The sequence below is a fragment of the Balaenoptera physalus genome (assembly GCF_965194825.1).
Source record: "Balaenoptera physalus genome assembly, chromosome: 9".
NCBI lineage: Eukaryota > Metazoa > Chordata > Mammalia > Artiodactyla > Balaenopteridae > Balaenoptera > Balaenoptera physalus.
In genome coordinates, this window is record NC_138888.1 from 42,483,216 (window position 1) to 42,501,735 (window position 18,520).

General features: G+C 40.0%; 1 protein-coding gene across 20 annotated transcripts in view; it reads left to right on the plus strand.

Moving 5' to 3' along the window:
• Positions 1–4,308: 4,308 nt before the first annotated feature.
• Positions 4,309–18,520, plus strand: part of MCM9 (minichromosome maintenance 9 homologous recombination repair factor) — a 126,796-nt gene continuing 112,584 nt past the window's right edge. For 19 of the 20 annotated variants that reach the window (XR_014267272.1, XR_014267273.1, XR_014267274.1 and 16 more), the window contains exons 1-4: positions 4,451–4,580; positions 6,919–7,237; positions 16,661–16,977; positions 17,446–17,527. Coding sequence is in view for 12 of the 20 variants with exons in the window: in XM_082474528.1 (XP_082330654.1) it covers positions 6,934–7,237; positions 16,661–16,977; positions 17,446–17,527 (703 nt within the window). In the remaining 8 variants the exon portion in view is untranslated. Of the gene's footprint in view, positions 4,581–6,918; positions 7,238–16,660; positions 16,978–17,445; positions 17,528–18,520 lie in introns of all 20 variants that reach the window. The other variant, XM_082474531.1, reaches the window with a different exon arrangement.

Below are 18,520 nucleotides of genomic sequence, written 5' to 3' on the forward strand. Positions count from 1 at the left end.
AATTAGGCACCACACCCAAGTTGGTTTTATCATGATATGTAAGGTTGGTTCCAATCTAAAAATCCATTAATGTAATCCCTCACATGGTTAGGATAATGAAAGAAAATCACAGGATCATATCAAGAGATGCAGAAAAAGCATTTGACAAAATCCAGCACCATTCATGATAAAAACTCTCAGCAAACTAGAAATAGAGGGGAACTTCCTCAAGTTGATAAAGAACATCTACAAGAAACCTACAGCTAAGATCATACTTAATGGTGAGAAACTTGAAGCTTTCCTACTAAGATCAGGAACAAGGCAAGGATGTCCCCTCTCATCACTGCTTTTCAATATCATACTGGAAGTCCTAGTTTATGAAATAAGAAAAGGAAATAAAAAGCATACAGATCGGGAAGGAAGAAATAAGCTGTCCTTTTTTGCATATGACATGTCTGTTTATACAGAAAATATGGAAAAAATTTACCAAAAATACTTCTAGAACTAATAAGTGATTATAGCAAGATTGCAGGATATAAGGTTAATATGCAAAGTCAGTTGCTTTCTTATATACCAGCAATGCACAGGTGGAATTTGAAATTAAAAACGTATTACCATTTACATTAACACCCCCCCCAAAGGAATAGTTTGGTGTAAATCTAAGAAAATATATACAAGATCTATATGACAGAAACTATAAAAATCTGATAAAGTATATCAAAGAAGAACTAGATAAGTGAAGAGATAGATATTCCATGTTCATGGATAGAAGATTCAATATTGTCAAAATGTCAGCTCTTTCCAACTTGATCTATAGAGTCATCTCATCACAATCAAAATCCCAGCAAGTTATTTTGTGAATGTTGACAAACTGATTCTAAAGTTTATGTGAAAGGGAAAAAGACCCAGAATAGCAAACTCAATATTGAAGGAGAAGAACGAAGTTGGAGGACTAACAATACCTGAGTTCAAGACTCACTATAAAACCACAGTAATCAAGACAGTGTGGTATTTGTGAAAGAATAGACAAATAGATCTGTGGAACAGAATAGAGAGCCCAGAAATAGACCCACATAAATATAGCCAACTGATCTTTGACAAAGGAGCAAAGGCAATACAAATCGCTGACAGATGGAGCAAAGATAGTCTTTTCAACAAATGGTACTATTACCGAGTCCAAGCTCTTACTGCTTGCCTCACAACAGGCCAATAAATCGAGAGACGAGTGGTTAGGGCAAGGAATAGCGACTTTATTCAGAAAGGCAGCAGACTGAGAAGATGGTGTCCCAAAGAACCATCTTGCCTCAGTTAGAACTCAGGCTTCTTTTGTGCTAAAAGGGGAGAGGGGTGTGGCTGGTTGTTGTAAACTTCTTGGTGCTGGAATCCTTTGTTCTTGCAGCTGTCCAGGTAGGTCTGGTCACAATATTCCTATAAACCTCCAACAAGACAAATGTTATTCTCTGTTCCGCAACTTTTTATCTCTATATGAATGGAAAAGTGTTACCGCTTTAAAGGTCAGAGGCTTGAGAATGGGCTATCCCGTATATTTCAGGCTATAGGCAACATTCTTTTATAAAAGGTGCAGAGCCAGCATGACTAAGCACAGGCAAGAGAGCACAAGGGTTAGAGCTAAAGGAATAGATTCAACATGGAGTCAAGTTTGTTCTTCTCTGTTATAGTACTGGAACAACTGGATGCCCACAGGCACGTGTGCACACTCACACACACACACACATCTAGACACAGACGTTACATTCTTCACAAAAATTAACTCAAGATGGATCATAGACCTAAGTGTACAACACAAAACTATAAGAGTCCTAGAACAGAGGAGAAAAACTAGGTACTCTGGGGTGATGACTTATTAAATATAACACCAAAAGCACAATCCATGAGAGAAACAATTGATAAGCTGGACTTAATTAAAATTAAAAATCTGCTCTGTGAATGAAAATGTCAAGAAAATGAGAAGACAAGCCACAGACTGGGATGAAATACTTGCAAGACACATTTGATAAAGGATCCTTAAAACTCAACAATAAGAAAATAAGCAATGTTATTTAAAAATGGGCAAAAGGCCTGAAGATGCCTCACCAAAGAAGATGTATAGATGAAAATTAAGCAGGTGAAAAGATATTCAACATCATATGTCATCAGGGAAATGCAAAGCAAAATAACAATGAGAGACTACACATGTATTAGAATGGCTAAAATCCAAAACACTGAAAACACCAAATGCTGGAGAGGATATGGAGCAATAGGAACTCTCATTCATGGCTGATGGGAATGCAACATGGTACAGCTGCTTTGGAAGACATTTTAATGGTTTCTTACAAAACTACTCTTACCATATGATACAGCAATCATGCTCCTTGGTATTTACCCAGAGGAGCTGAAAACTTATGGCAAAACCTGCACGTGGATGTTTATAGCAGCTTTAGCCATAATTGGCAAAACTTGGAAGCAACCAAAACGTCCTTCCGTAGGTGAGTGGATAAAGTGTGGTACGTCCAGATAATGGACTATTATTCAGCATCAGAAAGAAATGAGCTGCCAAGCCTTGAAAAGACATGAAGGAACCTTAAGTGTATATTACTAAGTGAAAAAGTCAATCTGAAAAGGCAACATACTGTATGATTTCAACTATATGATATCCTGGAAAACTGTAGACAGAGTAAAAAGATAAGTTGTTGCTAGGGGTTAGGTGGGAGGGAGGGATGAATAGCCAGAGTTCAGAAGATTTTTAGGGCAGTGAAACTATTCTGTATGATACTACAGGGGTGGATGCATGTTATTATACATCTGTCAAAACGGACAGAATGTACAACATAGAGTGAACCCTACTATAAGCCGTGGACTTTGAGTGATGATGATGTGTTAATGCAGGTTCATCAGTTGTAATAAATCCACCACTCTGGTAAAGGGATATTGATAGGGAGGCTGTGGGTGTGTGGGGACAAGGATCATAAAGGAAATCTTTGTACTTCCTGCTCAATTTTGCTATGAACCTGATACTGCTCTAAAAAAAATTATTAATTTAAAAATTTTAATAATAAAAATTTAAAAATCAATTGTATTTCTACATGCTAGAACAGAACCAGAAATTCAAATTGAAAATATCATTTACATAGCATCAAAAAGGATGGTTCCTTGGACTTCCCTGGTGGCTCAGTGGTTGAGAATCCGCCTGCCAATGCAAGGGACACGGGTTCAAGCCCTGGTCCACGAAGATCCCACATGCCGCGGAGCAACTAAGCCCGTGTACCACATCTACTGAAGCCCACGCGCCTAGAGCCCACGTGCCACAACTACTAAGCCCATGTGCTGCAACTACTGAAGCCAGCGCGCCTAGAGCCCGTGCTCCGCAACGAGAAGCCACCGCAATGAGGAGCCCGCGCACCACAACGAGAGAAAACCCACGTGCAGTAAAAAAAGACCCAACTGCAGCCAAAAGTAAATAAATTTTTAAAAAGGTATGGTTCCTCCTTCCCCATGATTTTAGGGATAAATTTGAGACATAAATTTGACAAAAGATCAAACATTTTTGAAATTATATAACACCTAAATAAATGGTGAGGTTTACTTTGTTCAAGGGTCATATGATTCAATATTATTAACACATAAATTCTTCCCACATTGACCTATAGATTCCATGCAACTCCAACAAAAATCCCAGCTTTTTAATAGAAAATGACAAGCTGGCTTTAAAATTCATATTCAAAGAGAAGAGCCCAAACAACTTTGAAAGAAAACAAAATTGGAGGCCAAACACTACCCGCTTTCAAGACTCATTAGAGTAATTAAGACAACGTCGTGTTTTTATAGTTAGACAAATAGATTGGGGGACAGAAATATTAAGTGTTAGACCCACACATATAAGGACAACTGATTTTTGACACAGGTGCAAAGGTTATTCCGTGGAAAAAATACAGCTCTTTCAACAAATAGTGGTAGATACCCATATGACAAAAAGTTACCTAAGAGCCACACTTCGCATCATATCCAAAAATTAGCTCAAAATGAATCATAGACTTAAACATAAAACCTTCATTCTAAAACTTCTAGAAGCAGAGAGAGAATCGTTGTGGCCTTAGCTCTGGCGGAGTTCTGAGCCGGAAAGCCCGGGCCGTACACTCTCTCACAGCCACCGCACAGCCCGGCACTCCTCCCCACTACCGAGCGGCGGCTCCGCCCAGCCCCGCCCGGGACCCTACTCGCCCCTCCCAGCCAGCCCCGCCCCGCCCCGCCTCTCTTGTCCCGCGGCGCCTGGCGGGGCGCGCGCCCGCCCGCTTCTCCACCCGGAAGAGCCACCTGAGCCGCCAAGTTGAGGCAGTGCACGGCCCGGCGCCCCTCGGGAGCGCGGGCCCGGCCGAGCCGCCCGCGTGGCGCCTATCTCGTCCGGGCGCGAGGCGGGCCCGCTGGAGCCTGCGCGCCCCCGCGGCCGACGGCGCCTCGCGCGGCCCCACGCGCGCGCCCCGCCCCGCCCCCACCCGGGGCCTCCTCCCGCCTCTTTGGACCCCGCCGATCGGCTTGAGCTCTCCGCGCCCTTCGGCCTCGGGAGCACTGCGCCCCCGGTGACTTCTGACACCACGTATCCGCCAGTAAGTGACAGCCGCTGCCTTGTTGCACCATTATTTATTTTTCCCACAGTGCGTCCCAAGTCTCGCCCACACCTGGTTAGTTCCAAAACTATTCAACTCTGGGACCAGACCGGCGACGGAGCTGCCCGCAGCCGAGCCTGGGAAGTGTCAGAGACCTGCCGAGTTGTTGTAGGGTATGGGCTACGTCCAGAGACGGAAGTGTGGAAAGCTGTTCTCCGGGCACAAGTCGGCTCCACGTTTGCCGAGCGCCCGCGGCTAGCCAGGCATGGAGGAGGCGCCGACCTGAAGCGGGCGGGCAGGGGCGGTGCCAGCGGGGCGGGTCTTAGGACGCGGAGGGGCGTGGCTACCGGAGGGGCGGCGCGGCGGGTGGCGGGCTGCGGTTACCAGGGATCCAGCTAGATTGCCGCTGGTGCATCCTCCCGGGTTTTTCTTGTTGGCACTTTAGTCAAGAGGATAAGGTGGCACAACTTGGCTTTATTTATTTTGTCTTCAAATGTTGCATAAGAAAAAGGAAAAGGAGCTTGAAAGTTGTAAAACACTGCCACCAGTCAATCTGGGTGAGCATGTTTCTAGCGTTTGCAAACTGCTAAGAAATATTTGATTAGTCAGTTGTGCCCAGGTATTGAAAGTGAATGCTGTTTATTTTAGTGATGTTATTTCAAAAAGACTAGGCGAAATTTAATCTGATCTTAATCTGAACCATGAATTCTGCGGCTGTCCCCTTCCTGCCCAATGTGGAGCTGCCTTTTAAATTGCTAAATTTGTGGCTCCAAATTTAATATGCATTTATAGAATCTTAGAGATTATCTTATAGCCACTCTTGGGATTCCAGATTTTTTTTTTTTTAGCAAAGGCCACATCGTGAATATACTGTATGATTAGTTGTTCCTTCCCAAGTGCTTTTTCTGCTTTATGCTTAGGTGAATTTATATTACCTAACCCAAACTAAATACTTACCAATGTAGTGGCCTACACATTTCTTAATCTCACATTGTTATCCTGTAGGTGTCAGGATTCTTGACCTAACTGTGGTATACCGTGCCCCCCCCTCCTTTCACACCTTCTAGTAGATTCCCAGAGAAGGCAAATATTGCTAATAGCACGTGTAATGCATATTTAGGATGCTAAACTGTGAATGTCATAATCTTCTTTAATCTTTCTGTTTCTAAAGCCTAGTACAATAAATGTTGGTTGAACGAAATTAGTCAAAGGACACTTATCCTTTGACTAATAAGAATTTCTTAAATGATCCATTTGGACAGTTTATTTGTAACTGTCCATTGCCACATCTGGGATTGTCACTCCATTTAAATTTAATCCTTCTCTCCTTTGTGCTCCTATTTGTATTGCATTTTTACCACTGTTAGAACACCGTTTCATTTGATCTGTTCCTTGGTTCTTTGAGGGCATAGAGGACCTTTTATTGTGCTTTTTTCATTTCCCAGAATAGTGCCTTGTACATGGTAGATATCTACGTGTATACATGAAAATAGAATGGGGATAGGCCCTTTTAATCTGTAGGTGCAAATTAAAAAATATATACATATAGCCAGGAATGTAATATACTGTATTTACTTTCAATCGTAGTGATTTATTATTTAGAGACCAATTTCCTTTCCTCAGTTTAATGATCTAGTTTTTTTTAGACTCTTGACAGCTGTTTTTGCTGAAGCCAATAGTTTTCCTAGGTTAGAAAAAGAAAATAGGAAAAAGTTCACCTCCAAATGTAAATTTCTAAAGCCAATTTGTTAACTATTTAAGTCAGAATTGGCTACCAATCTGAATAGTAGCGTGTGTTCCGTTTAAGTAGCAGAATACAAATGAAAGTGTGTGTGTGTGCGTGTGTGTAACTAGGTTGTGGGGAGACAGAGAGAAAGATACTTTTTTTATGTGAATAAAATGTAGAACCAGGATGCTTGCAAAGAACTCTACTGGGAGTAACTTAAACCAAAAGACTGGCATTTAAGATTTTATACTTGAGAGCAAACGCATATATGGAATCTGATTAAAGAAAAGGCAAAGGCCTTTTACATGACGTATTATAGGGTTAAGAGGAGGAAGTTTGGGGAAAAGATATAGGAAAGGCATTGGACCATTTTGGATTTCGGTTATCAGTACTAACATAATTCTTTGACTTAAAATTAACTTCACTCACTGAAAAAAATAAATTTGATAAGTGACTGTGACTCTGTCAGATCTAATTAAGATTTGAATTCAGATAGTATTTTGAGATTAGAGTGTGACCCAAAGTCAGAATGATTTATAACCAATCTTTTTGTAAACTAGTGTATAAGTCTAGAAAATCAAAGGTATAATACAGTCTTTTGTCTTTCTTTAGTTACCTAGGTCCAAGATGAATAGCGATCAAGTTACACTGGTTGGTCAAGTGTTTGAGTCATATGTTTCGGAATACCATAAGAACGATATTCTTCTCATCTTGAAGGAAAGAGATGAAGATGCTCATTACCCAGTTGTGGTTAATGCCATGACCCTTTTTGAGACCAACATGGAAATCGGGGAATATTTCAACGCGTTCCCTAATGAAGTGCTAACTATTTTTGATAGTGCACTTCGAAGATCAGCCTTGACAATTCTCCAGTCCCTTTCTCAGCCTGAAGGTGTCTCCATGAAGCAGAATCTTCACGCCAGGATATCAGGTCAATCACTTAAGGATTTTACTGCCATGTTATTGTTGAGAAAGATTTTGAGAAATCCCAACATATATTGAATTTAAGCACTAAGAATTGACATTTATACTTAAAAATATATCCATTATGTAGTTGATGGTCACTTTTGGAAAAGAATCATGATTTTATACTGTTTTCTCTGGACATTTGGGAGGCTGGGGTACTAGCCATGCCAACTGAGAGGAGGGAGAATGTGTGGAGGCAGTATATTTGTGTGCATATTATACATATATGTATGTGTGTACAAAACTAGTTCAGCTTTCTGAGCTTTTATGACTCCTGACAATGAAAAATTGGTAATTCAAAGAATTAGCAACGTGGTAGATGCTACCTAGTGATCTTCAAAACTATTTTAGGAAATTCATTATTTTTATATATCAAGTTTAACATTGTGCTGGCCACCTATTAGGCACTCAATAACTTTTTTTTTTTTTTAATTTATTTTTATTTATTTATGGCTGTGTTGGGTCTTCGTTTTTGTGCGAGGGCTTTCTCCAGTTGTGGCAAGCGGGGGCCACTCTTCATCGCGGTGCACGGGCCTCTCACTATCGCGGCCTCTCCCGTTGCGGAGCACAGGCTCCAGACGCGCAGGCTCAGTAGTTGTGGCTCACGGGCCTAGTTGCTCCGCGGCATGTGGGATCTTCCCAGACCAGGGCTCGAACCCGTGTCCCCTGCATTGGCAGGCAGACTCTCAACTGCTGCGCCACCAGGGAAGCCCTCAATAACTTTTTTTGAATGAACGACAGATAAAGCCTCTTAACTTTAAAGAAATTGCAGTGGAGCAATCAGCAACTTGTGGTGTCAAAGCTGTGTCTTTGAATTCCTGCACTCTTTGATTAAGTTGGAGAACACATGTACCATTTTGTTTAAAAATAAATATTTACTTTATAGTACATTTCAGAAAGGTGGGAATTTATAATCAACAAAAATGATTACTGTGATTCCAAAAAAGGTTAGGAGTCACTATAGAATTCCTTGGAGATAAATTAAGATTCAAAAAAATTCCAGACATTTAAGTGAAAAAATAGTATCTGCGATTGCACTTACTGGAATAAAATTATGAAGATTATTAATCTTCATGCATCAGACATTAGGTAATCTCTTGCTAGGATCAAGAAGAAATGTCCTCTTCTGATAATGTTGCAGAAGAATTGTTAAAAGAGGCTTTAGTTAATGTTATTGAAATGGTATTTAGCAAATGATTTTAGGCTGTCCTTACGTTTAGACACTTTTCCATGCTCAGTTTACATACTAAAGTTCTGTCTGCCTAAGTGACTCTATTGGTTTCAGGTGATTTAGCCTAGTTCTTCATTATTCTCTGAGAAAGTGAGTTGCAAATTATGTTACTACCATAGTAACATTCATTCTACAAACATATCCCTTGTAGGCAGGCATTTGCTAGACCCCTGGGAAACCAAAACGAATATGGTATAGTCCCTCATCTAAAGGAGTTCAAGGCTGTAGGGGAGACAGCTATATATTCAAATATTTACCATATCGTGTATGTATGCCCACAGGTACATGCATGTGTACATATTAAACATAATTGTAAAGGTGCTTACTGGCAGCTTTTACTTATGCGATGCATGCATCACTCAAGGTATGTGCGAGATATATTAGCTCACTGGGCAGGGAGTGAATTGTCCTAGGGGATTCACCCAAAGATTCAAGACTAGATGGTGAGATCAGGGAGGGATGCAGGTGTCCCAGGCAGAATGAACCAGGGATGGGAAAAGTCTGGTTTTAGGTATATTGCACCTCCATCTTGGACTCCAGACAAGGCACTGAATTATTAAAACCCAGGATGCCTCTGTGGTTCAGTCTCCTTAGGAAGATTGCATTGCCCTTTGTCTTCTGGGATTTTTGTTGGTCTAAAGTTCACTTGCTATTCCCAGTAGTTTTGATGAAAGGTATTCAAATACGCAGTTAGCATCAAAGTATTGAATAAATGAGGAAGAAAAAAAAGCCCTCACCTGTTAGTTAAAGTAGTGTTTCTCAAACATTAATGGGCATCAGAATCACCTGTAGGGCTTATTAAAGCGCCGATTGCTGGGCCCCACCCCCAGAGTTTCTCACTGAAGAGGTCTGGCCTAGGGTCCAAGAATTTGCACTTCTCAAAGCTCTGAGGCTGATGCCGATTTCCAGGGACTGCACTCTGGAAACCATGGACCTGAAGTAATTGATCTGGACATATCTCTAACACAGATGTGGACGTGTCTCTGTTTTAAATAAAAATTTATTTATTTATTTATTTATTTATATCAGTGAATGAGTCAGATAATGACAAAGGTTTTTGTTGTTTAGCACTAATGGTGGCTTAGTGCCTGATGTACCCTGCTTCACTGGGATAGTTGAAGAACACACTTAGTAGCATATAGTAAGACAGAAAGATTAAAATGAATTGACATTTCTATCAAAACACTGTCCCTTACCCTTTTTTAGTTCTAGGGTTTTGATTTTTGTGGTCAGTTCTGCTTAACATTATGTTACTTTTATCTGTGTCTTTATATTATAAATTTACTTAAAAAATTGTAATATGAAAGTAAAGAATCTGAAGATCCAGAAATGTACTCACTTCTACTATCCTTTTCTTAAAATAATATAGTTACTATACAAAATAAACCACTTAATGGTAATGATATCATGTTTTAGGCTAATTTGCTTGATTCTAAAAAAAAAAAAATGTTTATCCTAACAGGTACCATATACATGATTCCATTCAGTAAGATAAGAACATTAAGGATGGCATATTGCCCCGTATTATAAAAATACAGAAGATAATGAAAAGCTAATCTTAGAAAAATTGGTTGTAAATGTTTACATAGTTTTTTCTTTAGAGGTGCTGTAATTGGGTTTAGACACAGGCCCCTTGTTGGAGGTGGGCAGCAGGGAATTCACTCTTGCTGGCCACACTTCAGGAGGGACACAGAGAGGGTTGGTGAGCATATGAGGGACCCTTGTGGCTGAGCCTGACGCCCTCCACCTGTCACCTGCCTTCTTCCTGAGTGTGTAATATCTCTCCAGCACATCTCCTTACGCTGATTGAAATAAAATCAGTATTGCATAGACTTGTCATGACCCAGCATGCACAGGCCTGAGTTATCATGTGCAAGGAAAGGGAAGGTGTCTCTGGACCTAAGGAGTATCTTCTTTTTCATTCTTCCTGGCAGAAGTTTCCTCCAGATATAAGAAGCATCTTTTATGCAATGATGCATTCATTTGACCATTTTGCTTAGCTGTTCCATTTGTGTCTGTGTGAGGGTGCTAGCCTGGACTTAGGGAAGTTTTCTTGCAAAAGGATAAACTTGAGTATACTCTTCCTGGCTGAGTGAACTGGGGAGAGTTCTCCAGACAAAGTAGCATGCCTGAGGAAAGCTACAGAGGTACCATGAAATGCACAGAAAAATTCATGCACTTTGTCTGGACTAGGAGGTTGGAGGCCAGATGTGATAAAGGGAAGGCTAGAGAGAGAGGGAAAGCCCATTTCCCCTTCTCTTATTCACTAATTTTCTCCTTATCTAGAAGTGCTTAATAAAGCACTGGGCTGGGTACAGAGTAGCATGAAAAGGATCTCAAGAAGTGACGCTACCCTCCAGATACAAAACGGTTAAGGAGCAGTGCAAAGCAATACGTGACTAAGGTCCTAAATGACTGGTCCAGGCAGTAAGTGATTATGAATGTCCCTGTCATGTTGTCATAGCATTTGGGGCAGGTCGTGTAGGATGTGATCTAAACAGGAGCTGAGTAGGCAATAAGAGACGTTAGGGCATTACTATTAAATGAAAGGAGGGGAGGGAGGTTTAGCGACTGTTCCCACAATGTAAGCCCCTTTTTCTGTTCTTAGAGGTAATGATATGCAAGTCAATAGATCTGTGGGACTGAGGATTTAAATAAGAGGTTCTTCAGGGTTTTATGTTGAGAAAGTTACAAATCCTCTTCAGAAAATGCAGGTGTATATATATTTAAATTTCTGCCTGAATTTCAAGAGGTTCAGGGCTTTCCTAAAGCCCAACCATGGCCTCTACTCAAGAATCTGGATTTAGATGAGACGTGCATCCTGGTAAGTTACCATCTTAGGGAGATGGGTAAGCCAGGTGCTAGAAGTCAGTCACCGACTCATACCAGCACCCCGGGGGGAAGCCTGGAGCCTATGGGGGTGTGGTGGGTGGTGGCCAGGATGACCAGGAATCCTTTCTGTCTCCCTTTCAGGAGAGAGGCCCCTCTTTCAACTCTGTGTCCCCTCTACCCTCCATCCACTCTCCTTTCATAACAGTGTTTTGACAGAGTTCATGCCTTCTTTAGCATAACCTTCCCCCATTCACCCTTTCACCTCCACCATACTGAACGCACCCTCCCCCGCCTTCCCAGTGACTGCCTCATGGCCAGACTGAGGGACAAGTGTCGGGATTTCTCTTCCTTTATTTCCCTGCTGGATTTGTTACTGTTGCCTCCTCCCCCTTTATGAAACTCCAGCCTTGGCCCCGCTGACAGCACTGTCTTGCCCTTTCCTCCCTCTCTAGCGGTGGCTTTTCTCCCTGCTCTGGGAGCCTCTTCCTTTACTGGTCCTGTAGGTGGTAGGTTCTCAGGGTTCAGATGTGGCCATCTGCTCCTGAATCCTGCATTCTCTTCCTGATGGGGTGGCCTCCATTCTGAACCTAGGCTTCAGCTGCCACTTATAGAGCAACAAGTGCCAACTTGATTGATTGATTGCTTGATTGCCAGAATCTGTCTCTTAAGCTCTGTATTCAGATATCCTCTTGTCTGTCAGATGTTTCAAACTAGAGATATCTTCTTGCAAACTCAGTGTATCAAAAAGTGTAGTCATGATTTTCCTCCCCTTTCTGTGCCCCCCTCCATCTGAAAATCGTATTTCCATATTTATTCTTTCAATAGATATTTACTGATTGACTACCATGTGCCTTCCAGAATTCCCTGACTTGGTTAATGGAACCAGAGAACTAGGAGTCACTCTAAATTTCACCCTCTTCCTTATACCTTATCTCTAATTGGTTTCAAAGCTCATGTAGTATCTTTAACATCTATTCCTCCCCTCTTCCTTGCCTTCCTTTCATCTATTTTTTTTTCAAGTTATTTCTTTTTTAATGCTTACTATTTATAAAGCGATGATAATATAGTAGCGAATAAAATTTACCTCTGCCCTGCCCCCATGGAGTTTATATTCTAGTGTGGAAACATAATAATTATGTATTCTTTTTATTTAAATTGTGGTAAGTGGTATGAAGGAGAAGAACAGTGTGTTAAGGCACATAGAAGAGGGAATTTAACCTGAAATGGGTTAAAGAAAGATTTCATTAAGAAAAATTATGTTTAAGCCAACCTTTTAAGGGGGAAAATGATAAGATTACATATAAGAACTAAGGTTTAAATAGTGCTTGCTATGTGCAAGTTACTTTTCCAAGAAACTTTATATGAATTATTTTAATCTTCTTGTGATCCTATGAGGTAGGTTTTGTTGTTATTGCCATATTACAGGAGGGAAATCTGAGAGGTTATAATTTGGCCATGGTCACACAGCTAGTGCGTGATAGAGCTGTGACTCAACTCATTCATTCTGGCTCCACAGTATGTATTCTGAACCCTTATGTTGCTTCTTAGTGTGGCCATTTTGAGGGACAGAGTAGGGAGGAGAGTGTCAGGCAAAGCGGACACTGTATGAGAGCATTTGAGTGCCCAGAGGGCTTGGTGTGAGAAGAATCCCATCACAAAACGTCCTGTGGTCCAGTCCCACATTTGGTTCCTTATTCTTAGATCTGGGGGCAGCATGGAAGGGTTTAAGTGGAGGAGATTAAAAGTTAGGCCTTCGTTATTTCTTGCCTGGATTACTATAGAAGCACCAGGGAATATGGTGTTTTATGCTTCCATTTGAAGATGCTATTCAGAGTAAGACAAAATCAATTTAAAAGTAGCTTTTTAGGTGGGATAGGGAGGGTGGGAGGGAGGGAGACACAAGAGGGAAGAGATATGGGAACATATGTATATGTATAACTGATTCACTTTGTTATAAAGCAGAAACTAACACACCATTGTAAAGCAATTATACTCAAAGATGTTTAAAAAAAAAATAAAAAGAAGTAGCTTTTTAGGAAAAAACTACAATAAAATTATACATAGCTTCATTTTTAAACTGAAGTTTGTTTTTAGGACAAAAATAGCAAGCATCTAACTAAATAATTATGTTAAGACCTCATTCGTTATGTGTATGACTTCATCATATTGAACATCCAGAGTCTGCTGAATTGCACTGGGCAGTCTGTGGTTTCACTGGGCATTCTGCTGTATGCATGGCATCGGAGTAACATAGCACTCTCCATAACCCAGTTCTTGTGATCTTAGTTTTTCTTAAGTTTTAATATATTGACAGTAGAATTTAAACTGAACAATCAATTTGCATCTGAAGCAGAGCTAGGAATGAGAGGAGTAGAAATGGGATGAAAAATGGTATTTCTTTAGGAGCCAAGAAAGAGAGAATGGATGTTTAAAAAATCTAAGTGTTTTCAAAAATATAATTGTTGTGAAGTTCTCTAACCCATCACTTTTTTTTCCTATTCTCCTCCTCACTTTGCTCATCTTTCTCAGAAGTATTTTTTTTTTTAATTAATTAGTTTATTTATTTATGGCTGTGTTGGGTCTTCGTTTCTGTGCGAGGGCTTTCTCTAGTTGTGGCAAGCGGGGGCCACTCTTCATCGCGGTGCGCGGGCCTCTCACTATCGCGGCCTCTCTTGTTGCGGAGCACAGGCTCCAGACGCGCAGGCTCAGTAATTGTGGCTCACGGGCCCAGTTGCTCCGCGGCATGTGGGATCTTCCCAGACCAGGGCTCTAACCCATGTCCCCTGCATTGGCAGGCAGATTCTCAACCACTGCGCCACCAGGGAAGCCCTCAGAAGTAATTTTGATAGATTTTGTTTGTACTTTAAGAAGCAAATTGGGTTAATAATCTTGTTTCCCACTTGAGTATTCTTTTATATACTTACAATAGAGAACGCTTAGTGATTCTTTGAAAACTTAAAAATTAAAATTATTATAAAAAGTATATTCAACCCAGCAATTCTACTCCTAGGTGTATGCCCAAGATAATTGAAAACAGGTATTCAAACAAAAACTTGCACATAAATGTTTGTAGTAACATTATTCATAATAGGAGAAAAATGTAAACAACCCAAATGTCCATCAATTGATGAATGTATAAACAAAATGTGGTATATCCATACAGTGGAATATTCAGCCATAAAAAGGAACGAAGAACTGATACATGTTACAACATGGATGAATCTTGAAAATGTATGCTAAGTAGAAGAAGCCAGACACAAAAGGGTGCATATTTTATGATTCCATTTACATGAAATGTCCAGAATAGGTAAATCCTTAGAGACATAAAGTAGCTTAGTGGTTGCCAGAGGCTCAGGGGAGGGGGTATAGAGACTGTCTGCTACTGCGAACAGGGTTTCTTTTTGAAGCAGTGAAAATATTCTGGAATTAGATAGTGGTGACGATTGTATAACCTTGTGAATGTACTAATAACCACTGAATTATATACTTTAAAAAAGCAAATTTATGGTACCTAAATTATATCCTAATTTTTAAAAAGCATTCATGTGGGGAGGAAGGAAAAGGTAATTGAGAATCTGCAAGCATTGTGAAGATGTGTTGCCATAATGTACATCTCATTAAGGCCAAGTAAGAAGAGACATCTCCACTTGGTGGTTTTTTGTTTCTTAACATTCTAGGATGGGAACTAAAAGGACACTGTACCCCTGAAACATAAGCAATGAGGATATGTGGACTAGACCTGTTCTTAACGAAAAGCTTTTGGTTGTTAGTTTGGCTTTTACTTGGTTGTAACTAGAAATATTGGTGTGTTCTCAGTATTTAGCTACATGCAGATGAATTAACAGATGCCTGAGATGAGCACTGAGAAGTGAATACAGTGGATATTTTAATGGATAAAACCTGCTTTATTCCTGTCCCAACCTCTCTGTCTATTCCTGCACGTATGATGTAGCACTGGTGGGCCCCAGGGTGTTTTAATGAAGCATTCCCTAGGAATTTGGAAATAGGAAAATAAGTTTGTTTTCTGATAGTTAAACTGTAAAGTTGACACAGAACAGAGCAGAGATACACAAAATCATCGTAAGCAAAAGTATGGCTCCCTTACTGGCAAAGTGTGATACAATCCAAGTTAATATAAATAAAGAGTATTTCCATTAGAAAGCAGGCAAGTCAGCCTTGGAAGCATAGAAAAAGGAGTCATAGTGGCAAATGTTGCAGTGCCTACCCTGTTTATACAGTATAGGATATATGGAGAGAGAGTCTCAGCCAGCAGCAGAGAAAATTCAAGTCTGTCTGTAGACGTCTAAGCTGTATCACCAGATTAATGTAGCCTGGCGCCTTAAGCATTCAGTTCATCTAAGCAATCTGCTGCTTTTTTTTTTTTTTTCCTTAAATTCCTTGCATCCCAAACTGCCTTCTGATGACAATGATGATGACAGTGATGATAATGATTTGGCTTTCGGAATAGATCTATAAGCAGGGAGAAAATGTTCTGACCATAGAAACTTAAAGTGTAATCATGCCTATTATGGTTATTTCTTATGAGCTTGGCAAATCCAGTAGATGTCTTCAGTGTTCATGCTTATCAGGTTTCAGGGCTAAGTTCAAGGGCAAGACCATAGACCACGGGACATGAACCAGTGTAACAAATGCTCCCTTGATAAACCTGTTAGGAGGCAGCCTTTGACCATCACAGGCAGCATCTCTCTACTCCAGTGGTGCCTTGTAGCCAAATATGAGAAAGAGGGCATTTCCACATAAGAATTTTCTTTGGCATTTTGCACCTTTTAAGTTGCCTGTTTATTAATGATGAGAAACACAAGGTTTTTAAAGGATGAAGTGGTGCTGTAGGTAAACCTCTAGGTAATTCAAGACTTGAAAACACTATCCGATTTATGTATTAATAAATCCTGAACCTAACTAGAAAAAGCACTAGCCTTTGTTCATTCCACTACCATCTCTTTATCACTCAGCTTTGATTTTACTGCATGTGGCAGTATATTCTTCATTGAATGAGGTTAAAATTATATACTGTGTTTACATCCTACTGAGATAGCCCTCTTAAGAGAATCAATTCTTTTTTTAATCCAGGTTATTATCAATATATCATCTAGATACGTACTTTTAAAGAGAGTCTATTGATAATTGTTATTTGAAATAATTCTTTTATATTTTCTTGAGTTGATCTTTTTTCTTAAGTAGAACACAAAGATTTCTTTTTCCCTGAAATTATACTTTCTCCCTCAGGAAATATGAGGAAAATATATTGCATGGAGTCAAATCCCAAGTAGAAGTTGATGTGTTTTTGTTTTGTTTCTCCATCAGGATTGCCTGTTTGTCCTGAGCTGGTGAGGGAGCACATCCCTAGAACGAAGGATGTGGGACACTTTTTATCTGTCACTGGGACAGTGATTCGAACGAGTCTGGTGAAGATCCTGGAGTTTGAGCGGGATTACATGTGTAACAAATGCAAGCATGTATTTGTGGTCAGGGCCGACTTTGAGCAGTATTATACCTTCTGTCGGCCATCCTCATGTCCCAGCTTGGAGAGCTGTGATTCTGCAAAATTCACTTGCCTCTCAGACTTGTCTTCATCTCCAACTAGGTGTAGAGATTATCAGGAAATCAAAATTCAGGAACAGGTAAGTGATCAAATAAATGCAAAAAATAACAAATTAGAAGAAGTGTTTTTCAGCTATGGGCAAATTGCCAGGACTAGGGAACACGTTTGTAATCTGTTATTAAGAAATAATCAGAGGAACCGAGTGATTTGTCTTATGACTAGATATAGGAAAGAACTGCCTCTCTTTTCTAGTTAAGTAAGTGTTATTGTGTTTAGTAGTTGGAGCATGTGTTTATTTTGACCATCCACAAGGTAGATTATATTTTGAGATATTTTCCATATGGATGTTTTTATTTTATTGTAGTTTTAGTGAATTCTTAAACTGATAGTAGGCACAAGTTTCAAGAAAATTCCATAAATCCCCATCGTAATTAAATTGTGTGATAATACCAGAGAAATAGAAACAGTAACTTGAAGAACTGCTAGGCTTCTGAATACTTAGTATGTATCTGAGCATACTCAGTGTCTGCTTTCTTTTCCTTGCTAGGTTCAAAGGCTATCTGTTGGAAGTATCCCACGAACAATGAAGGTTATCCTGGAAGATGACTTAGTAGACAGTTGCAAATCTGGTGAGAATGTTAGCTTATATAGTAGGTCCTAAAGTATTGACTAGGAAAAGCCACTTTTCATTTTCCCAAGATCACTGGCAAGTGAGTGTGGGGAACTTGAGAACAGAGACTGGCATGAGGAGGTAGGTAATAGCAGGAAAGAAGCTGGGCTGGAGTTCAGCGATCTAGTCTAGCTGCTTGTTTTATAGATGAAGAACCTGAGTTGCCCATGAGAGCTTATCCTTTGTGTTTCCTCCTCGTATTCCAAACAACTTAAAAACTGTTGCTTTTACTGTTTGCCTAGCAATTTCCACTGGCTGTTTAACATTTAATTTAAATTGAAGGTGGGTCAGAAAATGCAAATGATAGCTGTCAACGATTGCCTTTCAACTAACTTCAACATTTCCTGCTTTAAATATTTCCCATCCTAAGAACCCCTTAATCTCTATTAAAAAAAAAAAAAAATAGCACCAATGTGTCCCCTGGGCAGTAACAGGTGTGTCTGACCTCTTATTTCATATCCCAGTGCTCCCCTACTGGACAAGTCGAAAATGCTTTATGTCTCTAAATTCCATCATTTCCTTTTCTTAACCCTAAGCTTCTCCAAATGCCTCATTTTTACTGAGCTGCCGTTTCATTAAAATGATGAGGCAAAGGCTCTATGGAAACAAAGAGTTCAGTATCTAGAGTCAAGAATAATTCCTTGTCAAAATATTCTCCCCTTCCACCAAGAATCACCAACCCATAGTTTGAAATTTATGTCAAATATATTAACAGTTCATACTTGTCTAAACAGTATTCTAAGTAAATAACAGCTTTGATCATGGTTTGCCTGATAAATGGACAAGGCTGTGTCAAAGTACCTTGTTCATATAAGACTCTAGATTTTAACCAGAATCTGTAATGTCTGGATCAGCAAAGCAGTGCTTGTATGAGCTAAGCCAGAACATGAAAATGTCCTTTGATAGAGATTAAGATGTTTTCATGCAGTTCATCTAAACTGAATTCTTTCTG